The 27,731-nt window shown below is 37.9% G+C and overlaps 1 protein-coding gene across 1 annotated transcript in view; it reads right to left on the minus strand.

Moving 5' to 3' along the window:
- The window catches only part of FMN2 (formin 2), a 391,740-nt gene that overhangs the window by 210,159 nt on the left and 153,850 nt on the right, over positions 1-27,731 (minus strand). Inside the window, exons 5-6 of the mRNA XM_056132042.1 lie at positions 17,112-18,694; positions 15,379-15,523 (exon numbers count right to left, since the gene is read on the minus strand). Of these exons, the coding sequence (XP_055988017.1) occupies positions 15,379-15,523; positions 17,112-18,694 (1,728 nt within the window). The remainder of the gene's footprint in view (positions 1-15,378; positions 15,524-17,111; positions 18,695-27,731) is intronic.

Here is a 27,731-nt window from a genome sequence, read left to right on the forward strand (position 1 = left end):
CATTTTTAAAGTTTTTCACACTTGTCCTTCAACACTTTGATGAAGATGTTCTGGGGCACACATCTCCTAGTGTTTGCCTGGATTTCACTGAAATTGTACATATATATATATATATATCTTTTCATCAAATCTCAATTATATATTAAAATCTATTTTACTGTTTTCTTTTCAATACACACCTTTCATGTACACTAGCCACTCAGTAGTATTGCACATCACATTTTTCTGTTTTAAATATTTTTTCTCTCTACTCTTAAAATTATTTGACTCTCATCATTTATTTTCATATTATTATTTTTTTGCTACCACAAATCAATTATAAAACTACCAGCCTTAGTTTTAAGTTTAGGGTACTTTGTTTTGGTTTTGATGGGCCATACCTAGTGATACTGAGGGGTTACATCTGGCTCTGGACTCAGGAATCACTCCTGGTGATGCTTGGGGGACCATATGGGATGCCAAGGCTCAAAACTGGGTAAGCCACATGCAAGGCAAGTGCCTTGTCAGCTGTACTATCCCTCTGGGCCCATAAAATTTTTGTTTTTTATAATTATTTTATAATTTTTTCTCTTTATGATAATCTCAATTTGAAGATCACCACACACAGCTTCTATATTTATTTTATTTTTTTTATTAATTTAATTTTGCCCCCCTCCCCCGCTTCTGGTGCATCTGCCAGCACTGCTGCTCTTCTCTCTTAGAAGTCTCCACTTATCGCTTCTCTGCACTGCTTTGCAAGTTCGGAGGTTCACTTGCAGTTCCCTGAGGCTTGAGCCAAGCCACATAGGCAAATGAGCTTGAGAGTTTTCGAAGACAGGCGTCTTTTTGTGGCTATCTCTCTCTCAGCATTCCTTGCACAATCGTGGAGGTACTGAACCAGTCTATCGTATTCCTTGTCAATGTTGTCACCGAGGGCATCATCCCATGTTGCTGCAATAGTGCCAAAGAGCTCCCAGTTGGTGGTCGTTCCGGGAGTTCTCTTCTTAAACTTTGCAGCCCTTTCTCCCTGCTCCGTGAAGTAGAATTTTGCATGAAGGAGATGCTGGTCTGATCCCCTTTGGAATTTTGGGACAACAGCGACATCAGTTAGGCAAAATCGTCAACTGAATATAATGTGGTTAATTTCATTGTGAAACCATCCACTAGGAGACTCCCATATCCAATGTTTAGATTCGGGCTTCTGAAACTGTGAGTTACTATGCATGGTCTTGGTCGACATGATGAACTCAGACAGTCTCTCACCCTGTTTGTTCCATTCTAGGCCATGAATCCCGATGTGGAGTTCTTCGGCTTATCTTCTCGGTCCTATCTTGGTATTAAAATCAATGACAATGATCTTGTAGAAGGTGTGGTCTTCTTTACAGAACTTCTCCAGCTCCATGTAGAACTTCTCAATTTCTCCTTCATCATAATTGGATGTTGGTGCATAGACAATGAAGACAGAAACTGCCAGCAGTGCTAGCCACATCTATTCAAGTGTAAACGTCCGATTCGGATTGTTAGACATTCGAATGAATCAATGCTTATGACCAAGTTCATGTTGACAAGAACACTGACACCACTGACGCCTCTTTTGTCACATGTTCCGAGGAAGAGTTATTCTCCAGTGTCGAAAACAGCTTGACGTGATTGATGCCCTCTCATTTAGGTCAGACCAATGATGTTGTACTTGATATTTCGCACTTGTACCATCAGGTCCTCGATGGATGCATCCGATGCCAGCATATGTGCACTGAAAATACAGACATTAATTTTTGTCCTTCTTTGTTTTGGCAGCCTACATTGGCCTTGAGATTTTATCAGCCTCTCCTTCCTCATCCTTCTTAAAGCTGTTTTATTGGTGGCTCTTTCAAGGTCAGGGGAATGAGACCCATTGTACGCCTGTCCTTCTCCAACGCTAAGACCAAGATTACTGCCCTCCAATGTCCTGATGGACCTATCACATCTTCCAGAAGGACAATGGAGATTATCCATGACTTCTACTTGTATCTCTTCGATAGCCACGTCCAGATGCCCACATACCAAATTCGGCAGGATGGATATGTCATTCCCAAAGTTCTCCCTTCTGAAATCTGACACACCATTTTATCGATAAAGAAGCGAACAGCACGTGGCCGAGACAAGGGCAAACCTGAACACCTGAAGAATCTGCCATCAGTATTCATCAATACACTGGCTCGGCTCTTCACAAACTACCTGTCTGAATGCAAGGTTCCATCCCAATGGAAAACCAGCAGGACCGTACTACTTACAAGAAGGGAGACATCCATAACATTGGCAACTATCACCTAATCTGTCTATTGTCTATCATCTACAAGCTGTTCACTCAAGTCATCCTGAATAGGATTGGCAGAACACTAGACAAAGGACAACCATGTGAGCAAACCGGGTTCTGAAAAGGATTCGGCACAATCAATCATATCCACATGATAACCAAGCTCATTGGGGTTTCTTGGGAGTTCAAGATGCCACTCTGTCTAATGTTTGTTGATTTAAAGAAGGCCTTTGATTCTGTTGAGACAGAAGCGGTCATTGAAGCCCTAGCCAAACAGGGCGTTCACACTCAATACATCAGGATCCTCTATGAGCTGTATTATGAATTCACTACCAGGATCTCACCATTCTACAAGGAAGTGATCATCCATGTCAAGAGAGAGGTTTGAGAGGGTGATACCATTTCACCGAAACTCTTTAGTGCCACCCTTGAGAACATCATGCGATGACTGTAATGGGAGGGAATTTGAGTGAAGATAGATGGTCGGCAACTACACCACCTCTGCTTTGCTGACGACATCGTTCTAATAACACCAAACATGAGCCAAGCAGCACAAATGCTGGCCGACTTCGACCGCGAGTGTGGAAAGGTCAGATTACAGCTGAATCTCATGAAGACAATGTTTATGGGAAACGGTCTGATTCCTGACCTTTCATTTGCTCTCAACAGAACGAACATCTCCAAATGCAACAGTTATGTGTACCTAGGTTGAGAAGTCAACATGACGAATGACCTGGCACCTGAGTTGCGCAGGAGGAAGAGAGAAGCTTGGAATGCCTTCAAGAGCATAAAAAAAATAGCTAAGAGGATGAAGAACCTCTGGCTCTGAGCACATCTCCTCGATTCCACTGTTCTTCCTGCATTAACATACACCTCAGAGAACTGGGCGCTATGAAAACAGGATGAGAACGCTATTCAGGTCTCCCAAAGAGGAATCAAAAGAGCTATGCTTGGAGTATCACGCTTCACTCAAATGAGAGAAAGAATCTGAAGTTCCAATCTCTATCGAGCATCAAGAATCAGGGACGCTGACTCGTTTCCAAGGCATTGAAAATCAGAAGGGCTGGATACCTAATGAGATTTGGAGACAACTACTGGACTAGAGACATTACCAACTGGATTCCATGAGACGTCAAAAGATCATGTGGCTGCCCACCTATGAGATGGTCAGGCTTCTTCATCAAGACCCTGAACAATCGGTTTGAGGTTCTTTGTGTTCTTAGAATGAGCAGACGCCGCGGCAGACGCCTGGAGAAACGCAGCCGTGAGCGGCTGCCGTCCCCGTCCCCTCTCCGGCAGTCACGCGGCGCTCCTCTCCTCTCAAACCCAGGTCAGACCTGCCACCGGTGTGTGGCCCCGGGACTTCCATCTCTCCCTTCGGGACCTCAGGCATCCCGGCAGACGCCTGGAGAAACGCAGCCGTGAGCGGCTGCCGTCCCCGTCCCCTCTCCGGCAGTCACGCGGCGCTCCTCTCCTCTCAAACCCAGTTTTCCGTAGAGGTGTGGCCTCTTCAGAAGTGGGCGTGGCTTCAGAGTGGGCGTGGCTTCCGAGTGGGCGTGGCCTATTTTCCGGCCGGCGGCCGCATAAGCGGCCGCAGGGTGTTTACTAATTCAAAGGAACCTAGTTCCCAAGGAATTTGGTCCCCAACTTACTCAGCAATATGAAGAAACAAAGAAAATCCCCACCTCAAGCGGAGGAGAACAAAAACAATCCAGAGCATTCTGTTGATACAGCTCACCTAAGGGATCTCTCTGACACAGAATTCAGATATGAAGTCATCAAGATGTTCAATCAACTCAATGAAACGGTCAGACAGACAGCCAGTAACACCACAGATAAAATCGACAAATTACGCGAAGAAATGAGAGCAGAAATGTCACGATTAAAAGACTCCATAGATGAAATGAGAAACTCAGTTTCTTCTCTTAAAAATAGAATGACCGCAGCTGAAGAGAGAATCAGTGACCTAGAAGATCAGCTGCAACAAGCCAACACGCAACAACAAACACTGGCAAGGGACCTCAAAATGGCTCTACAGAGAATCAGAGTCCTAGCAGATGACTCCAAGAGGAACAATATTAGAATTATGGGACTACCTGAACCTCAGGGAAACAATCCCAATGAAAAAAACACCGTCAAACAAATCATTGCTGAAAACTTCCCAGAGCTGCACAATGCAGCCATTCAGGTTCAAGGAGCCCGAAGGGTGCCAGCTAAAAGAGACCCCAACAAAAACACTCCAAGACATATCATACTTAGAATGATCGATACTGCCGATAGAGACACAATACTGCAAGCAGCAAGAGCAAAGAAGGAAATCACATACAAAGGAGCATCCCTTAGATTCACAGCAGACCTATCAGAGGAAACCCTACAAGCCCGAAGGCAGTGGCGAGATATAGTCAAAAAACTCATGGAAATGAATGCTTCCCCAAGAATACTCTACCCGGCTAAACTCTCCCTCAAAATCGAAGGAACAGTACATTATTTTATAGATAAACAGCAGCTCAGGAACTTCATAGACTCAAAACCAAACCTAAAGCAAGGCCTAAAGGGGCTACTATAAGAAAAGACAAACCCTACAACCACAACACACCCGCACAGAAACATGACACAAAACCCCATAACCATTCTCTCTCTCAATGTCAACGGTCTAAATTCACCAGTTAAGAGACACAGAGTGGCAAAATGGATACAGAGACAGAACCCAACATTCTGCTGCCTACAAGAAACTCACCTCAACAGCCAGAGCAAACACAGACTCAAAGTCAAAGGATGGAATACAATCCTGCAAGCAAACAACTCCCTCAAAAAAGCTGGGGTGGCCATACTAGTATCTGACAACATTAATTTCACCTTGAAAAAGATTAGAAGGGACAGTGAAGGCTATTTTCTCTTCATCAAGGGATACGTACAACAGGAAGAAATCACACTCTTAAATGTATACGCACCTAATGAGGGAACAGCTAAATATTTAAAACAACTACTAACAGAATGAGCAGACGCCAATGGGCTACACTAGCACGTGACAGGGACAAATGAAGACATTACTGGCACCTACTGGAGCAAATCAGTGAGTAATGGGATGTCAGGTGATCAAGTGATCAATCTAATTTTTAATTGAATCAAAGTGAGATACACAGTTACAAAGTTGTTCATGACTGGGTTTCAGACATAAAATGTTCCAACACCCATCTTTCCACCAGCATACATTTCCCACCACCAGTGTTCTCATTTGTGGGATTCAAATGCATGGAACTCTGCTAATGCCCCACTGGCAGATCAGAAAGGTGGAGGGCATGGCTTCCCCAGTGGGAAGCCCCAGTGGGACTCCCCCTGTATAGTCCATAAGATCCATTTCCAAAGAGGCTCCACAGAGTTACATAGGAACAACAAAAAGGAAGAAACATCCTAGAAGGGGAGGGAAACTGGGAAATTCTGTGTATTTCTTAGAGAAAAATTATTTTAGTTCTTTGAAGATATTTGAAGTGAATGACCTGAAGTTGATTTCATTTAATTATAGTGTCTGGGTCTCTGTGAATGTGTTTCAATATTTCTGTTGCCTCTGTGTTCACTTTTCTATATGTAAGTTACAGTTTTTGTTTGCTTGTATATCTTATATTGTTGTTTAAAAAATGGGCATTTCATATAACATATTATAATTATCTGTAAGGATTCAGATTCCACCTTCCCTGATCCTAGAGTCTGTTGTATTTATTGTTTTCATTATTTGTTATTATTGTTTTATTGTTGCTTTTGTTATCGTTGTTGTTTTCAACTTTATTTAGAACTAACTGAGCAAACTCTATTTCACTGCTGTGTACAGCTTAATGTTCAAGTATTCATTCTTCCCCCATGTTTTTATCTTTTAGCTGGCTATACAGAAATTATTCTGGATAAGCAGGAGCTCTTTACTGAAACAAAAATAGTATTTAAATTTTCTTACTCCCTTGACTACTCCCTTAGCTTTTATTTTGTTTGTTTTTCTTGGGACCACAATCAGTAATTCTTAGGAGTTATTCCTAGCTCTGCACTCAGAAATTACTCCCAGAAGTGCTCAGGGGACCATATGGGATACCAGTGATCAAACCCAGGTAAGCTGTGTGCAAGGAAAATGCCCTACCCATTGTACTATCCCTCTGGCTCACTAAGCATTTCACCTACACTATTGCATGTGTGAGTGGGACACCTTTCTCAGTGTCTGAGAGTATACACAATTCCCACACATAGTCACATTTAGCCAGAAACTACTGAGATTTTTCTCTATAATTTATTTACCCTAGGGCATATTCACAGCTTCCAGTCTCCCCAAAATTGTGCCTCTGCGTGAGATACAGAAATGACAACAGGGATTTGAGGAAATTAGAAATATCAGCATCTTGACTCTCCTAAGTAATACAGTGGGTAGAGTACTTGGCTTACACATGGTTGATCTGAGTTCAATCCCTGCACCACATAAAGTCCCCAAAACTTGCCAGGAGAGATCCCTGAGTACAGACAGGTGTGGCTCAAAAACATACAAAAAAAAGTTAAAATTATAATCAAAGACAGAATAAGAGGAGATATCCCCATTTTTTAAATTTCCTATGCCTAGGTAACACTTCAACAATGCGAAGTTGGGGTAGTTAATCATGAGGTGAATTGTGTTACAAATGCCAGACTCGCACTGCTCTCACTGAGTCTTAGCAGATTTTCTTAAATGATTACTTCCTTCATTTCCTGTATGCCCTTAAGACAATTTCCAGGGACTTTTAGACGAGTATTTTGTTATGATTTTAACCAGTTAAATTGTTCTTGTGTTAGAAAACCTGCCAAACTGCTGCTTTTTCTAGAAGTCTTGCTCCAAGTAACTTAGTAAAGTAAAACTTAAAATAGAATTTCTAGTTAAAAATTTAGAATATTTAAGACAAATATTAATATTGAACTGTTAATTTTATTTATATGCAAAAATATTTATATGTACATGATTTCAAAAAAGAAATTTTTTTGTTTTGATTATGGCTTTTCATTTTGGGACACAACTGGGAGTGCTTATGGCTTACTCCTGGCTTAGGAATCACTCTGTGTTTTTTTTTTTTCTTTTTGGGTCACACCTGGTGATGCTCAGGGGTTATTCCTGGCTTTGCACTCAGGAACTACTCCTGACGGTGCTCAGAGGGCCATATGGGATGCTGGGAATCAAACCTGGGTTGGCCGTGTGGAAGGCAAACGCGCTACCTGCTGTGCTATCACTGCAGGCCCAGGAATCACTCTTGATGGCACTTGGGGTTCACTTGTGATGTGGTCCCCCAGATCAGATCAAGATTGGCTGCATGCAAGACAAAAGTACCTTACCCACTGTACTATCTCTCTGGATCTAAATTTTAAAAATTTTAAGTACATGAATAAGAATAATAACTTTAAAGATAATACTAACTTTTCTTTTTAAGTATTAGGCCTTTGTAACCAAAACCATTTTCCCACTAAGTCATACTAAATGCACTAGGAACTATCAGACTAATGTTACCAGTATCACTTTCAATAGGCAAAAAGCAGTTGTTATAATTGTAATTATTTAGTCAAATAAAAAATAAAATTATCTGGAATAATCCCAAATTCTGGTGCTGTCCATGGTAAAAAAAAATTCAACTATTTTACACCAAGATGGCATAATCAACTTCAAATTTAATTGATCTGAATTCCATCTTACTCATGTCCACAATAACAAGCTAATGGCTTTTGCTAACAATATGAGAAGGAAAGACATTCAGCAATATTTATAACAGCCTGCAACTGCATTCCTGAAACTCTCAAATGCTTCCAACACACAGACTGCTTTAATACTGATTTACTATGGTTAAATAAAGCACAAGAAAAACATTATGTATGATATGATTTCCAAAATTCATCACTATAGCATTTCTCCATTTGAAAATAACTATACAATTTCTATTTCCTCCTCATAGTCTCACTTATGTGAGACTGTCTCCACCAGGAGACAACTGGCAGAGGAACCCAGGTGTGTGGGACCCAGGGCTGAGATCTCCAAGCCTGCACGGTTTGGGACTGGACCTGCCAGTAACTAGACAGTTACACCCACCAACTGCCGTGTAACTCCAACAACGGCCAGGATCCAGAGATTATCACACTCAGCTCCCGGAAGCGCGCGGCCGCGCGACATCTTATCATCTCATTCCTACTTTGGACAAACTGACAGGCTACCAAATGTAACCTGCCCACATGGCAGAGTCTGGCAAATTCCCTGTGGTATACCCAATATGCCAAATACCAGTAACAATGATGGGTCTCATTCTCCTAACCCTGAAAAAGCCTTGAATATGGCACTTTAAAAAAAAAAAATCTCAGGGCTAGGACGAAGAAGACGTTACTGGCACCTGCTCGAGGCAATCGATGAACAACAGGGTGGTCGTGATCGTGATGAGTCTCACTTAAGTCTAATCAACATTCTGTTTAACCTCTGACCACGAACAATAATTAGTAGTTATAGTACATAATGCAAGATTGAGAAATAATTAAAATTTATTCAAAGTACCTTATACTATATCTCATAACTTATTCAATAAAAAGGCAGCCCTTGAAGTAAACTCTCTCTGCTCTCTGATTATACTAGTTCTTTGGAATTGTATCTTGGTACTCCCTTTCTTTCCTCTGTCAAGACTCTCTGCAGCCACTCTTTTCACACCTTTCAGCAGTATTGAAAACCACTCACATAATCAGTCGAGAATTTATATTATTAAATGACCAAAAGTATTTTATTGTTTTCCTTACTGACAGAGATGACTTTTAGTTCTCACAGGTACCATTATTATTTAAGAATCACAACAATTCTTAAATAAAATTTTCAAACAACCCTTTCTTCAATTCCTATAAACCATGAAAACCAGAGTAATCACAGCTATTCAAAATAAATATCCCTTTTGTATCTATCTAGTTCAACAAAATCATAGTATATAAACATGAAGTCCAAAAGAATCTTCAACATCATGATTAAATTTTGTGCAATTTCAATGTGCAATCAATCAAATAAAATTTTCCTAATAGATAATATAGCATGGTCAAGGATCATTTACCTAACTACATTTCCTTTTTATTATGATATTATTGGGAGAACAGTTACATTTACTCAGAAGTATAAAAATAATTTTTTGGCTGAAAGAAAATTTTAAAAGAGGCTATTATTGTTGCATTCTTTGAATTGATTGGGTATGCTCTACAAATAGTTATAGGAATAGCATCTTCAAAAAATAATAAATCTTTCAACATCTAAAACAAATCCAGATCCCACAAAACCTATGTTTGTCTAATTATAGTTTTGTATTTTGATGTGGTTTTCTATGTAAATACATTTTTAAGGCTTGCAATAGGAATGCATTCTATTAAAAACAGATGTTTTGTTACAAGTTACAAAGCACCACATGTGTTATTATGCATCCCCAAAACAAATCTAAACTGCCTAGATATAAGATATTTGGAATTTTGGACTTCAATTTAGGGTCTTCAATGTAAAATAAAAATACAAATGTTCAAATCAACAGAAGCACACTCATGCCGGCTATAATAGGAAAAGATGATACCAATACAAAAAGAGAAAGAAAGAAAACTAGACTTCTGCTATTCAGTTGATCATTTGGTCTTCTTCTCTAAGAGCACAGCATTAACCATTGATTTTACAAAAGTTAATTTGAAAATAAATAATTGTAATAAATAGAAATGATAAAGAGAATTATAGGTAATATGTTCATAACCCCCTTTTGCATTACATAGCAACATCACAAAGAAAAATTTTTAGATCAATGAAGATAATATTTTTCTAATATTTTTCATATGCATACATAATTTCCAACATGCTAACATAGTACAGCAGTAAGAATCCTTTTAATAGATTATTAAATCAATTCAATATTTTACTTTACTATTTCTTGTAAGAAAGCTAAGAAGCATTACATTTAATATTCTAATATAGAAATACTTTAATAATATTCATTGATATTTTTTCTATTGGTACTATGAATTTTAATATTAGAAACATAGAGGTTAAGTCAGCAAGTACAATGGAAATACTAAAACATTAAAATATTGTCTAACATTTATAATACCATTAAATGGGAATTCCAACATATCTTTTTACTGACTTTCTTAATAATAAGTGTCAAATTTAACTCTCTATTTTTAATTATTATTTCCAGAGGCTAATACCCAACTAATATAGAAGTACAATGAGTCATGTTTTCTCCCCCATTCTTTGGAAGGATTATGTAATCTGATGAATAGAACAAAAGAATCCCAGGAAAAGATTAATTTGTGTTTTACTAAATTCTTATACAAATGTCAGTTATGAATTTATAAAAATATCAGATTATTTCTATTGACTTTAACTTCTGTGTACAAATTTACATTACGTGTAGTATGTTACTTTACAGATTAAACATTATTTACTTGATGTATATTTTACAGACATGGTTCCTTTTTGTGTCACATGGGGTGAATAAAAAGTATCATCACTTAACATTTGGTGAGATTTAACCACAGTGGCTGTATGCTTCTGACCACTATTTATCTGCCACACAAGCAAATCAACACTCATTTTTACTGCTTCCAGAAACTTCTGTGTCTGAAACTCACATCTTTCAAATAAACTTTTATTTAACTGGGAAAATGTCATGTTTCGTAGCATTATAGTTTATGTACTTGTCTAAATACTTTAGAATATGGAAAGGCTTCAAAAGTATTTTCTTACAATTTCATAAGTGTAACTTTACTCATTTAAATACTGATCAATGTAAAAATAAAAACATTTAAAATATTCATTTTGTCTCCATAAAAATGAAATACTTCATTTAAGTCATTAAAAAATTTATATTCACATTTCTAACTTTACTATTAAGAACACAGGCTTGTATTAAAAAAAAAAGTTTGCCTCGAATACAGTGCACCCAAGTTCCAAGTTCCAATCCCTAGCCACACATATGGTACCCTGAACACCACAAGCATAGAACCAGGAGAAGCCCCAGAATGCTGTTGGATGTGACCCAAAACCTTGCCCCTATTCAGAACCTAGGATCTGAATCCATTTGAACTCAAGGTCTACCCTTTATTATCTGAGAACTTTAATCCAACTACAAGTCAGCTATACTGAGGGCAATTGCAAATAAATTAATCTAAGCATAATTATTGTAAATATCTCTATTACAGTTACTAGTGCTGCTGTTAACACTGTAACCACAGTTATGATGAGAACTATAACTATGACTACAACTATTACTATAACAACTACTATAAATACTACTACTTGTCTGCTTCTCTGGCTCCAGTTGCTGTTACCAAGTTATTTATCAAACTATATTTGAGTTTGATCAGTTAACTTAAAGAATACCTGGACAGTTGTGCCCCTCTACTTGTCCCAAATGAACCCTGGCAGCTGCAAACCTCCAGAACCCAAATGACACCACACTCACAGCCGACCTTCACAGGCTCGTCCCAAGCAACCCCCCCCCACCACCACCACCACGAGAATAAATCCACTACAAAACCCAGGTATGTGGGACTAGTGACTGAAAACTCCAGGCTATACAGAGTCGAGGATAGGCGACCTCCGCACATCTCCCCCAACTTCTGGTTTCCTGGTAGTCACTCCCACAAACTGCATCTGGGAGCCATTTAAGCCCATTAATGGTCAATGATCCAGAGACTCACAAATGAATCTCAGAAGAAAGCAGCCCACAGCAGAGATGCCTCCGAACCCCAAATACTTAAAAATTTTAGAATTCCAGGAGGACACAGTCACTTTCACAGCCTTGCCGCCCGTGACATCTCTTAGTATTCATAACAAGCAATACAAAAATTATTTAGCATCTACCTATGGTGCAGGCTTGGGTAGTAGTGGGAAGGCATAGTAGTGGTGGGATTGGTGTTAAAATATTGAATGTAAACAATTACTGTCAACAACTTTATGAAAATAAAATTTAAAAAAATTTAAAACATAAAATAAAGATTAGCCAAAAACTATTTTCTAGGCAACTCGTTAGCAAAATAACTCTAAAGTAAATTCTCTCATTTCCTGCTCAAATGCTGGGTTAAATTTAATTTTTATTCAAACTGAAAGATCTTTAGTAGACTTAATTTCATTACCAATATTATTAATCATGGGATTTGCCTGAAAATAAGATTAGGCAAAATATTTACTAGCTCACCAGTGTTTTACATGGACATCATAGGAGGTTGGATTTTTATTTTTCTCTTGATTTCTAAGGGTTCCTGTCATTAAGTCAGAAACTCATTGTATAATTTTTATGTAAAAATGCCACAGATATCCGGTTCAGAGAGCCATGGCAAATCATATTCTGATAAACTCTCATATACCTTCTTAGCTAATCTCCTGAGAACCCATCATAGAACATAAATATATTCAATGAAAAAAAGTTTTTCTCTTAGATGCCTAGAAGGAAAGAAGATCTAGAAATTTAAGGTTTTCCACATATATACAAGATATGTACTAGAGATTTGGAGCAAAATAGTATTGTTGTGTCAGATAAGAAACCTTTATCATACTAAAAATGTCTCTTTTGTAATAGTAAAAACAGCATAACTTTCTCATTCAAAATATACCAATTTACTGAACCCAGTCTTATTTTCAAGAAGACGGATCACAGAAAACTATTTAGCTATTCTTAAATATTTGAAGAAAAACATATTCCATTGTACATAAGAATTGCTTGAGATACCTCTATAAATATATGCCTCAGCATTAAATACTATTAATTTTATAGAAAATGAATCATGAGGTATCACAATTTTTACACATAAACTCAGTATACATAAAATGTGTACATTTTTCCCATAAAATGGTATTTATTTGCATGTGTTCCAAATATACACTTTCCTTAAACAAAATTTTAAATGGCTCAAGTAGATGAAATGGATATATTTTTCTTCCAATTATAACAAAGTCAAACTAAGTTTCTTCAGCAATCATGAACATCATAATAGAAATTTTTCTACATAGAGCCAAAATGTTTTATTCCTTCAAAAGATCTAATTGCAGAGTTCATAACCAAGACACAGACTACAGAGATCTTTTAAAAAGCTTATCAGGAATCAGTATAAAGACTGCTTCAGAAACCCTATTCAACCCAATGGTCAAGAGTAATGTCCTCAGATAAATTCAAATTACAACTCTATCAGTCTCTTATCCATTATTTGTGAAACAGTTTAATGAGAAAGTGAGGATGAATGTATTAAGATGATGCTCAGGACAGATATGTTATTCTTATGCAAAGAAAGTCACTTGGCTGAATTTTAGGTTTTGAGAAAGTAGATAAACAATATATACGATAGGTTGAAAAGAATACTATGTAAAATAAACAACAGACTTCTATACTCTTAGGAAACATGATATGCCTTTCTTATCAGTGCTAATAAGAAAAACGTGCTAATAAGTGGCAAGGCCATAGTTTTTCTGACTATCTGTTTCAAGGACAAGAGTCATCCTACACACACCTGCCTGCTTCTCACATGGCAATGCTGGCTACTTCATACGTTTTAGTGTTTCTACCCCTTAAACAGAGAGCTTTCCTATATCTGAAACTCCGCACGAAGAGATATAGTAACCCTGCTTAACTGTACTATAGTAAAGTTTGCTGCTTTTAATATTTGTCTCTATCAGAGAAAATCTGGTTTCCCTTATTCCTTTATTATTTTAGTTGTATTGATAACTACATTAATGATATTCTGATTTCTAATCATTACAAGGCATAGCAACTAATATTTATAAAATCACATCTCCTCCATCAGCTAGATTACTGTTTAAACGAGTATTTCTAAATAATTTCAGATCCTGTTTCCTTCCTGTGGCTTCCAGTCTTACTAGCTGAATTACTAGACTCATACTGTGTGTCTTCCTCCTCCCACCATTTACATAATTTTCTCCAGTGATTCCTTAGAATATAATAGGGAACCAAGGGGAAAGGGTTCATGGTCCCCAGTTGAGAAGTGCTGATTTATTTATTCAGTGCTTATAGTGTCTTATATAACTTATATAGTCACTAACTTAAAGTAACCACCCACCAGCTGTAAACTCTAGAAATGGCTTTGAAAATCTCTTCTACACAGTGTTGGGGTAAATATAAATCCCAGATTATTAGATAACCCAGTTATCTAGCATTCTGTCTGGATTCTACAGCATCTGTCTAGTGTGAGACTCTTCTCTGAAACAAATATCAATGAAAACAACTCTAACTCATAAATTGGACAATAACTTCCATATCAGAGGCAAAATTTAATAAATTATCCATTAGCCACTGCTCCTTTAGTGAGACAGGGCCAATATCTCTCATTGCCCACCAAAGCTAAGCTGCTCACTGTTCTATTGCCCCTATGACTTTTACCCCAACCTGCATAAAATTTAAGAGATATAGCCACTCCCATTTCAGGGTGAAGGATAGAGACTAAAAAGTAATACCTTCTATCTCTAGTTCACTTTACATCTCTGAATGACATCTTTAAAATTTACACATTTCATGATGGAACCTACTGATATGATCAGTTGAAAAATGTTCCTTGGTAATTAATTTTAAGTACTATTTTTTATTTTCATTATTCATTAGTCACCAGGTAGATCAAAGATACTAGCACAATAATTAAAACCAAAAACAGAAACTTTCTTTTATTACATTTAAAGTACAGTGTGATTGTTCAGCAGGGTTCTAAAGAGTTTCCAATTCAGCAATAATGCAATAAAATATAGTGTACACTATCAATTACTAAGTACCAATTGCTTCTTGCTTACCTATTTTCTTTGCTTATTATTAACTTTCATTTCTATCAATACCACTGCATCTCAGAAGTATTTTAATCAAGTGATGAATTATTTCTAGGCAACTAATTATAAGCAATTACTGAAGTTTTTAAAATACGAATTCTAACTACAAAACAGTCAGAATATTAAGACTGTTTTGTTTGGAACAGTCTTAATAGTACCAAATATGTACTAAAACTGTCTATAGATTGTGAAGGTTATCATCACAGAAAACTATTTCAACTTTTTTTTCTAATGAAAGCTCAAATGTAGTCCAAACACTAATTTCAGAAAACATAGAAGTACTCACTTGTTTAGCCTTGGTCTTTGTAATAGTGTCAGAAATAGGTTTCTTCCTCTCTTTTACAGCAGTTTTGGAAAATAATTCCTCAAATTCATGACAATCTATGGATGGTTCTTCAATTTTTTCCCAAATAAGTGAAGTGCTGGTGTCTCTAAAGTTAAACGAAAACAATTAAAGTGCGATCACACTGTACTACACAAAGAATAAATAAAAAGGAAAAAAGAGAAGGAAAAAAATGAGAGGAAGTCAAGAAGGATATAAAGAAGATAGGGAGTTGAAATGAGGCAGCAATACTTTTTCTTTAAGAACATCATTAGGTTATATAGAGTTAGTGAGAAAAAATTCTAAGTCAATGTACTATAATATAAAAGTGTAACTCCTCTCAATTGAAATGTTTTATATCCTTAAATTCCAACTTGACACACACTCTTTCTGAATTATTCATGGACTTTAAATCCACCAATTTTGTGATTAAAAAAATGGCACCCTCAATCTCTGACACTATTCGCATCACCCCATTGTCAATTTGACTAAAGATATAGCTAACATTGGCAAAGTTTGGTATATTCATTGTTAAAAGGAGAGAAAAAAGAGAACAAAAGAACAAAACAGAGGAACTTCAAATAAAGTATCCAGATAAAATGAATCTAGGGATAATTTGACCTGGTGTATCTGTGTCAGAAACAGTCAAAACATAGATTCTTTCCCTAATATATAATTCCATTAATAGAAAATTTATATAATAAATGAACATAATGCTGGAAAATATCTTAAATCAAATGCAAGCCATCCAATCATGAACAAATTTGTAAATGTATCTCTTTATCTCACGGTGATTCAATAAAAAATTTTAATAATAAATAAATAAATGCAAGTAAATGGCACTCACAAAAAAATTAAGAAAGCTTGAGAACTTAGAACAAAAATGTCAGTAGGATTACAATCTTCTTTCTCACCAGAGTTTCAGAGGGGCAGGAACATAAGTTCTAAAATATTCATGGATAAGGAGTATGACATAAGCACATCTGGTGGGAACATTTTTTAATAAATATCATCCCCAATTATAATTTTACTGCTTCATACTGTCACCAAACATCTATATATGTGACATTCCCCAAACATATTTCACATATAGGTGTAGATCTATAGCTCAATTTTGATGAAAAAGGCTACAGAAAACAAAACGGGATATGCCAAAGGAGGCTACTATCCAATGGGAATGCGAAAAACATCGTCAAGTGGCAGTCTGTCTAAAGATTTGTTAACACTTTAATTTTTAATCATAAATGGAAATTTAAATAGTAAAATAAGAGTATTTGCATGTAGAAATAATTTGGCTGCAAACACTTTTGCTTATATGTATTGGCTAATCTTCTCAAACGCACATTCACATTAAGTGTAGTTTCACCTTATCCAGGTATGTAAGTAGCAGTAAGACTCTGCAAAAGAGCATGTGATAAGAAAAATATATCACTCTATCTTTAAAAGATAGATCAACAACTAACATACAACTTATACATTGATATATATGTATATATAATTTGTTACATTCCTTTGATACATCTAGAGACAAGGCTAAAATTTTAAACAGATCACTTCACTAAATACTAACCAGTTCTACAGATAAATTTAAGAGTAGTACTTAAAATCATATGAAATTATAATTTCCCCAAGTTTTAAAAGAAAACATTAACCTCTAATCCACAAACTGTGTAAAGAAGAGTTCTTGTTCATGTTACCTTTTACTATGTAGCTGAATTCTTGTCCAATAAAGAGGTTTCATTGGCCGGCAAGGCTCTATGGGCTGCTTTCTACTTGCTTTATCCTGACTCATTCCTAATCCAAATAAACCAGTTGGCAACAGAGGAGGAAGAAATCCACACACTAATGGTGCTGATAAAGTGCTGCTCCCAACTTGTGGGGAGATTGAAGGGCCTGATCCAGGAAGCAGAGGGGGTGGGGGAGGTGGTGGAATGCCCGGTCCAGGAGGGAGGGGGGGAATAGGAGCAGCTGGAATCCCCATACCAGGCAATGGGGGTGGTGGAGGAATCCCAACTCCAGGTAGAGGAGGGGGAGGAGGTATTCCCACTCCGGGAAGAGGTGGGGGGGGAGGTATTCCCACTCCAGGAAGAGGCGGGGGAGGAGGTATTCCCGCTGCTCCTGGAAGAGGTGGGGGAGGAGGTATTCCTGCTGCTCCAGGAAGAGGCGGGGGAGGAGGTATTCCTGCTGCTCCTGGAAGAGGCGGGGGAGGAGGTATTCCTGCTGCTCCAGGAAGAGGCGGGGGAGGAGGTATTCCCGCTGCTCCTGGAAGAGGTGGGGGAGGAGGTATTTCCATTCCAGGAAGAGGCGGGGGAGGAGGTATTCCCGCTGCTCCAGGAAGAGGTGGGGGTGGAGGTATTTCCACTCCAGGAAGAGGTGGGGGTGGAGGTATTTCCACTCCAGGAAGAGGTGGGGGAGGAGGAATTCCCACTCCGGGAAGAGGCGGGGGAGGAGGTATTCCCACTCCGGGAAGAGGTGGGGGAGGAGGTATTCCCTCAGTAGACAAAGGTAAGGGAGCGGGAGGCAGTGGTTCTGTACCAGGCAGGGGAGGAGGTGGGGGGATTGATGTAGTAGGCAAAGCAAGCCCTGTGGTACAGAGAGAGGGAGGTGGTGGTGGAGCTGCCATGCTTGCCTCCAAGCTAAATATAGAGCCAGAGGGTTCTGTGCAAGGCAGAGGTGGTGCAAATGGTATGTGATGGCTGCTTTCAAGGGAGGAAAAAACAGAGTGTTCGTGCTTGATTTTAAAGTCATTCTGAAGAGGCTGGGAAGGATCTGATCCATTCAGTTCTGGACCGTCAGACTGAGGAAGGGGTATAGCTGATGGAGGCTGAATGGCCTGATGTGCCTCAAGCTGTACTGATATTCGCCTTGGAGAGACAATCAAAGAAATTTCTGAACAGAATTTTGTCTGAGGTCCAGAAGAGGAGGGCACAGCTGAATCTCCGTCTTCAGCCCCAGGTATAGATAGAGAGCCCGCTGGTAGTACACTACCAGAAGACAGTGTCAGTATTCCAGTCTCTTCTGTTGGTGATGTCTGGATTGACTTTGCCTGTAAAATCCTTTGATGCTGTCCATCCTTTTCCCCTAACCTGAGAGTTTCCAGAGAGACACCTTCTGAAGGTACTAGTCCATTATGAACCCCACGAAGGCCATTGGCCACCTCCATGTCCACAACAGGGTAGTGTTTCTCGAGTTCGGCTATCTTGGTCCTCAGATCCTCAATGGTCTGTTCTAGTTGCTGTATAACAATTGCTGATCCCTCAGACTTCATGTCAAAAACTTCCTAAGAAGCAAAACAAAAAAAAGATACAAACATAAAGAAAAATCCAGTTGGGCTCAAAACACCCCCAAATTTAAGCAAAATAGATTCGTTATAATAGTTCCAGAAACATCTCTCCACAGAAAGTTGCTAATAGTGTTTCTATACTTCTTCTCTTTTTCGTTGTGGAATTTCAAAGTGATTGAAATATCTTACCTCAAGTTATAAGGCCCTTACTTTCCAAACAATTAAATGATATTCAAAACAGCTTTAGTCAGGGAAAAGTAGGAAGAAAATGCTAAATTGATTAAACGATTTATTTCTGGATAAAATTGTCCTTCTATCCTCCCTGTCTAATAAGAAATACTTTATATTAAAAAAATTTCCTGAGAAAATCAATCCAGGGAATGGCAAGCCCCCTCCCTCCCACTGGCCCTGAGCCAAGGTTTCTTCCCCTACCTCCACCCCCCCTCCCCGAGCATCCAGGCCAGAGAGCTTTCCTGGCAAATTTAGGACAGCATCAGAAGTGGGACTTAATCCTGTTCAAGCACCGACTTGGCCTACTCCCCCACAGATACAGTGGTGGTGAGGGGCATGGCCTTTGGGGAGTTCTGCTAATGAGGCTGCAGTTATTTTCCCATTTCCCAGCACTTTGGATTCGCATTTCAATCCCCATTATCTAACTCTGAGGAGGACAACCTGTATGTCACAAACATATTAGGCCAATAGTCCACTACCTTATTCCAATCTCACCAAAGTAAATGTGAACACAAGAAACTGAAAAAGCCTAATATAAAAGAACACATCCTCTGAAGCTACACTATAAGACTCACTTAAGACACAGAGGAGCTCCAGAGAAGAAGGTAGTATTCCAGAAGGGGGGAAAGGTGACCACCATTGATCAAGCTCACCCAGAATCCTTTCTCTCAGTGAAAGGGGAACACTGATAGTGAACTGGAAGCTCCCAACTCCATACTACCACAGCAACATGAAGAAAGAGCATAAATCACCACCACAAGGAGTAGATGAAGAATAGAACCCAGAAGCCTCAACAGGGAATACCCACAAATACAATAACTCCAATAAAGAATTCAGGGATGAAATATTGAACATGTGTAATGAACTCAAAGAAACGATGAAACAGGCATCCAAAAAATTAAAGAAGGACATGAAAGAAATAGTGGAACAGACAGCCACGAAAATACAGTAAGAAATGAGAGCAGAAATGAGAAAGCTACAAATAGAAGTGTTACTATTAAAGGATTTGGTAGATGAAATGAAAAACTCACTGGTCACCCTCAACAGCAGAATGACTATAGCCAAAGACAGAATGAGTGAGCTTGAAGATGAGCCGCAGAAAGCATACAGACAAAATTTTTAAAAAAAAAGATGGAATGAGTAAAAAAAAAAAGAAATAAAGAAAGAAAGCATACAGACAACAACATACATACAATGGGAAAGGACCTCAAGATAGCTGTAGGGCAAATCAGAGACCTAGGAGATGAACTCAAGAGGAACAACATAAGACTCATTGGAGTCCATAGTACAGAGAGGCAACTCCATGAAGTAGGAACAGTTAAAGATATCATTGTTTAGAAGTTCCCAGAGAGAGATTGTAGGCATCCAGATCCAAGAAGTCTGAAGGGTACCAGCTAAAAGAGACCCTAATAAAAAGACTCTAAGACACATCATAATTAGAATGATGAATACCACAGACAGAGACAAAATACTGCAAGCAGCAAGATTAAAGAAAGAAATCACATAAAATGAGCACCCCTTAGATTTACAGCAGACTTATCAGAGGAAACCATCTAAGCCCAAAGACAATGGATAGATATAGTGAAATATATATATATATATATATATATATAACTTAATGAAATGAATGCCTCACCAAGAATACTTTATATGACTAAACTCTTACTCAAACACAAAGGAACAAAACACTATTTTGTGGATAACAGCTCAGGAAATTCATAGACTCAAACCCACCCTTAAAAGGAAAACGAAAGGGGCTACTCTAAGACAAGACAAACCCCTACAAGCACAGCAAACTTCTAAAGAAAGATGGCACAAAACCCAATGACAATTATCTCTTTCAATGTCAATGGTCTAAATGCACCAATTAAGATACAAAGAGTGGCAAAATGGATTAAAAAACTGAACTCAACATTCTGCTGCCTACAAGAAACACATCTGAACAGTCAGCAAACACAGACTCAAAATCAAAGGATGGAAAACAATCCTTCAAGCAGAAAAACTGCCTCAAAAAACTGGGGTGGCCATACTAGTATTGAACAACATAGATTTCAGGCTAAAATACATCAGAGGAGACCGTGAAGGCCATTTTTTAATAATCAAGGGATATGTAGAGCAGGAAGAAATAACACTTCTAAACAAATATGCACCCAAAGAGGAACCAGCAAAATACTTAAAACAACTGCTAGTAGACTTCAAGGAGGATATTGGTATCAACACAATGGTAGCTTGAGACTTCAACACCGCCTTATCTTCTCTGGATAGATCAACAAGATTAAAATTCAGAAAGGAAGTCTGGCTTTGAAGGAAGAAATCAAGGGGGGGTGGGGGGTTGGTAATAGATGTATTCAGGGCTTTCCTTCCCAATGAAAACTAATTCTTTTCCATTGGACTGCATTCTTTTCCAGTGGACATGGGCAGTGGACAAGATAGATCACATGCTGGGCCACCAAACATACCTCCATAAAACTTAGGGGGTAAAATTGTCTCAACTACATTTTTATACCATGATGCACTGAAGATAGAAGTTAATCACATACATACATGGAAAATCAAATCAAACACCTGGAAATTAAACAACTCAATGTTGAACAATGAGTGGTCTGGGGAAGAAATCAAGGAAGAAATCAAAAGATACTTGGAAACAAATGAGAATGAAAACATAAGCTACCAGAACTTGTGAGACACAGCTAAAGCAGTGTTAAGGGGAAATTTTATAGCTCTGAAAGCATTTCTCAGGAAGAAAGAAAGGGTTCACATAAATAATTTGACTTCACAGTTCAAGATCTGAGAAAAGGACTAAGAAAAGCAGCCCAAACCAGGCAAAAGGAAAGAAATAATAAAACCTAGAGCATAAATTAATGACACGAAACCCCAAAAACAATAAAAAAGATCAATGAAACCAAGAGCTGGTTCTTTAAGAAAATAAATAGGATTGATAAACCACTAGCAAGACTCACAAAGAAAGAGACAGAGAACACTAAAAAAAAAATCAGAAATGAAAAGCAGGATATCACAACAGAAATCAAAGAAATTCAAAAGATCATCAGAGATTACTTTGAAAGTCACAAAACAAGAGAACCTAAAAGAAATAGATAAATTCCTGGATTCCTATAATCTCCTAAGGTTGAGCAAATATTTGGAATACCTGAATAGACCTACTACTATCAAGAAAATTGAAACTGTAATCAAAAGTCCTCCCAAAAACAAAAGCCCAGGTCCAGATGGAATCACAAACAAATTCTTCCAAACATTTAAAGAGAACCGATTGCCAGTTTTCAAGTTCTTCCAGGGAACTGAAGATACAGAAACACTTCCAAACAGTTTCTATGAGGCACATGTCACCCTAAAATACCAAAAGCAGAGAGACACACCACAAAAAAAGAAAGTGAAAGGCCGATGTCCCTGATGAATATGGATGCAAAAATCTTCAACAAAATATTTTTAAATTGAATCCAACAACTCATCAAAAAAGATCATACACCACAACCAAGTGGGATTCATCCCAGACATGCAAGGATGGTTTACCATTCACAAGTCAATCAACATAATCCATCATATTAATAAAAGAAATGATTAAAAAAACCATTTGGTCATATCAGTAGAAACACAGGAAGCATTTGACAAGATCCAGCACCCAATTATGATGAAAACTCTAACCAAAATGGTAATTGAGGGAACTTTCCTCAAATAATCAAAGTCATCTACCACAAGTACACAGCAAGCATTATCCTCTATGCAGAAAAACTAAGAGCTTTCCCTCAAAGATCAGGGACAAGACAAGGATCACTCTCACCACTTCTATTCAATATAGTACTGGAAGTACTCACAGTAACGGATAGGCAAGAGAAATAAATTAAGGGCATCCATATAAGAATAGAAGAAATCAAGCTCTCACTATTTGCATATGATATGATACTATGATTAGATATCACAGCTAGTAGGGCGTCTGCCTTGCATACGGCGGATCCGGTCAACCCGAGTTGGATTCCTCTGCCCCTCTAGGAGAGTCCAGCAAGATACTGAGAGTGTCTCACTCACATGCCAAAGCCTGGCAAGCTACCTGTGACATACTCAATATGCCAAACACAGTAACAACAAGTCTCACAATGTTACTGGGCCTGTTCAAGCAAATTGATGAACAACGGGAGGACAATGACAGTCATAGTGACTATGATTAGAGAACCCTAAAACCTCTACAAAGAAGCTCCTATAAACAATAGACTTGAATGGTAAAGTTTCAGGCTATAAAATCAATACCCAAAAGTCCATGGCTTTCCTATATGCAAATAATGAGAGAAGAAAACGATATGAAAAAAAAAACTATCCCATTCACAATCATGCCTCAGAAAATCAAGTACTTCAGAATCAACTTAACTAAGGAGGTAAAGGAACTGTACAAAGAAAATTACAAAACACTACTTCAAGAAATAAAAGAGGCCCAAGAGCAGCTGTGATAAATACCAGGTTGTTCACTCCATGGCTTAGAAGCCAGCTGCACTGTAGGGGCAAAGGCAGCTCAGATAGAGAAGGGAACACCAAATAAAGGGTGCTGGAAAGATCCGCCCAGGGTGGGAGATACATGCTGAAAGTAGTCTATAGACAGAACATGATTGCCACCCAATGTCTCTTCTGCAGACCACAGCAGTCAAAAGGAGAGATAGAACAAAAGAGAGTGCCCTGCCACAGAGGCAGGGTGGGATGGGGGATAGGAGGGGTGGGAGGGATACTGGGATTGGTGGGGTTGGAGAATGGGCACTGGTGGAGGGATGGGTACTCGATCATTGTATAACTGAAACCCAAGCACAACAACTTGTAAGTCTACAACTGTACCTCATGGTGTTTCACTAATAAAAAAAAAGAAGAAAGAAATAAAAGAGGTTATGAAGAAATGGAAACACATCCCCTGCTCATGGATTGGGAGAATTAACACTCTCAAAATGGCAATAATCCCAAAGCATTTACAGATTCAGTGTGATCCTTATAAGGATACCCATGATATTCTTCAATGAAATCGATCAAACAATCCTTAAATTCATATGGAACAACAAGTCCCCAAGAATAGCCAAAGCAATCTTGGGGAAAAACAGATGGGAGGCATCACCTTCCCCAACCTCAAAATCTACTACAAAGCAGTAATAATTAAAACAGCACTGTATTAGCACAACATCAGAACCACAGCCCAAACGGGGTTGAATAACCTCACACACACCCTCAAATATATGATCATCTAATCTTTCATAAAGGAGCAAGAAATGTGAAGTGGATCAAGGAAAGCCGCTTTAACAAATGGTGCAAATAAAACTAGGCAGCGACATGCAAAAACATGAACTCCGACCTCTACCTAACACCATGTACAAAAGTAAGATCAAAATGAATAAAAGATTCCAAAATCAGAACAGAATCCATAAGGTACATTGAAATAAGGTCTGCAAAACCCTACATGAGATTAAAGCTAGAGGTGTGTTCAAAGACAAAATGCCACTTATCAAGCAAGTGGAAACAGAGATAAACAAATGGGACTATCTTAAACTAAGAAGCTTCTACACCTCAAAAGAAACAGTGATCAAGATACAAAGACAGCCTATGGAATAGGAAAGGATATTCACCCAATACCCTTCTGATAAGAGGTTAATATCTAGGATATACAAGGTGCTGGTTGAACTCTACAAAGGAGAAAATATCCAATACCAACGGAAAATCGGGCAATGAAATTTACAGATACTTTCCCAAAAAAGAAATCCAAATGGCCAAAAGGCACATGAAAAAATGCTCTTCATCACTAATCATCAGGGACATGCAGATCAAAACAACAATGAGATATCATCTCAAACCACAGAGAATGGCTCACATCCAAAAGAACAAAAGCAGCCAGTGTTGGCATGGATGTGGGGAGAAGGGGACTCTCCTTCACTGTTGGTGGGAATACCGACAGGTTCAGCCCTTTTTGAAAACAATATGGACGTTTCTCAAAACATTAGAAATTGAGCTCCCATTTCCGAATACAGCAGAAATGATATCTGTGCTTGCATGTTTATTGCAGCACTATTTACAATAGCCAGAATCTGGAAAAAACCTAAGTGCCCAAGAACAGATGATTGGTTAAAGAAACTTTGGTACATACACATAATTGAATACTCTGCAGCTGTTAGATAAGATGAAATCGCAAAATTCACATAATACTGAATCAGCATGGAGAGTTTCATGCTAAGTGAAATGAGTCAGAGAGAGAGGAACAGACATAGAATGGCTACACTCATTTGTGGAATATAAAGTAACAGAATCAGAGACTAACACCCAAGGATAGTAGAGATAAGGGCCAGAAGGATCACCCCATGGCTTGAAAGCCAGCCTCATATGCTGGGGGAAGAGGCAACTGGGATAGAGAAGGCACTGATAAGTGAATGATGATTGGAGGGCTCACTCAGGACCGTAGATGTGTGCTGAAAGTAAACTATAGACCTAACAGGATGGACACTTACTACCTGTATTGCAAACCATAACACTCAAAAGGAGAGAGAGTAAAAGGGAATGTGCCTGACACAGAGGCAGAGCGTGAGGGAAATGGGTGTGTGTGTGGGGGGGGGGGGGTACGGGGCGGGAGGGTTTCACTGTCACTGTGCTCCATCAATTTATTTGAGCGAATGTTCATCGATTTATTCGAGTGGGCCCAAAATATTGTGAGACTTGTTGTTACTGTGTTTGGCATATCGAACACATCACGGGGAGCTTGCCAGGCTTTGCCGTGCGAGTAAGATACCCTCAGTAACTTGCTGGGCTCTCCAAGAGGGGCAGAGGAATGGAAATCGGGTCAGCCTTGTCAGCCGCATACAAGACAAATGCCCTATCCACTGTGCTTAGTGGTACAGAATGGTCACTAGTGGAGGGATGGGCACTTAATCACTGTATGACTGAAATGTAATCATGAAAGTTTGTAAGTCTATAAAAAATATAAAAATAAATTTTAAAAAAATTAAAAAATCTAAAACCAACTAAATACCTGAATTTAAAAGATAACAACTATATTTAATTATTTTTGTTTTTTCCTCTCTCCTTTCCTTTGTTTTTGTTTCTGAAATGCCCTATAGTTGTGCACACTTGGCTGTGATATACAAGAGATAGAATACTTTGTTGTAGTATTTAGCAAAGCTACAGGTACCTCACTTTGGCATGTGGGGTAGTGCTAAAGAGCAAATTTACATCACCAGTCTTCTGTACAAGGCTAACACTGAGCTTCCCTGGGCGTCAAGTAACCACTATTTTTCAATGATAATCACTGATATAGTCTCCAATAAGATTAGATAAAATATTTTTGATATTCAGGTGAGCCTGAGAAAAAGCCTTATGTGCATATCTTCTATCATGCCAAAGTAAGATATAACATAATAAATTTACTGTAATTTTAATATTTCACCTAAAGCTATACTGATAGTAGTATCTTATAGTTTTCTACCATCTAAGAAGACAATTAATAATAAATGTGCCAACATATGGGCAACTTTCACCACCAAATGTTATGTTTCTCTTCCAAAATAATCAATAAAGAATTCTTTTTTAAAAATCTTATTCAACATTTGTTCACAATTTTTAAAAAATCAACAAAATAAGAATAAAAGAATGATTCTTCGAGAGTAAATGGCCATTTATAACAAACCCACATCCAACATCATATTCAATGGCAAAAACTGAAGGCCTCCACTCTGTGATCAGGCACAAGGCCTGCACAAGATCTCCACTTTCTCCATTGTTGTTCAATACAGCCTTAAAAGTCCTCCAATTACACAAGAAAAAGAAATCAAAAGGATCCAAATTGGGAATAAAGACATTAAACTGTTACTGCAGATAATAACATATATATAGAAGACTTTAAGTATTTCACTAAAAGAGATCTCTTAGAAAAAATAAACCAATATAGCAAAGGAGGAGGCTACAAAACACACAAAAATTTGTTATATTTCAATATACAAAAAAATCTAAAAGAGAAAGAAACCAAAAATTAGTATATTAAAATATATTTAAAATAGTGCACAAAACTTTAAATGTCTCGTCAAAAGAGACATATTGAATGACAAATCACCATTGACAGAAAGAGGAAAAACTTAGGAAGTGGAAAAATATTCCATGCTTATGGATTGAAGAATATTATTTAATAGACTATCCTACTTAAAGCATTATATTGATTCAATGCACGTCCCATAAAATTTCTGATAACATTTTTCAAGGTCTTACTCTACTAAAATTTGCATGGGATCCAAAAACTTTCCCAATAGCCCAAGCCATCCTGGGGAAAAAAAGATGTTGAGATGTATCACACTTACGGACTTTGAATTATACTATAAAACTACTGTAATCAAAACCATGTAGAACAAAAATAGAACCTCTGACCAATGGAAAAGAATAGACAGCTTGAGCTAAATCCTCAGATTTAATTATAAACTATGACAAAGGAACTGCATGCAGAAGTGGAGCAAGAAAAGCCTCTTCAATAAAAGATGCTGAGAAAACTATAAAGGCACACACATAAAAAAAAAAAGACAAGAAAATGAAAAAAAGGAAACTTGACCCATATCTCACATAATTCACAAAAGTTAGTTCAAAGTAGATTATGGACCTTCACACTATACGGAAACCACGTAATATGTTACTATATATATATATATATATATATATGTAGAAGTCTCTAGGATATGGTTCTCAAAGATGTTTACAATTATTTGATTCCAATGGAAAAGATAACAAAAACAAAAATAAACAATAGAATTATATCAAATTGAAAAGATTTTATACAGCAAAAAAGTAATTT

The sequence above is a fragment of the Sorex fumeus genome, unplaced genomic scaffold, assembly GCF_029834395.1.
Source record: "Sorex fumeus unplaced genomic scaffold, SorFum_2.1 ptg000007l, whole genome shotgun sequence".
Taxonomy (NCBI): domain Eukaryota; kingdom Metazoa; phylum Chordata; class Mammalia; order Eulipotyphla; family Soricidae; genus Sorex; species Sorex fumeus.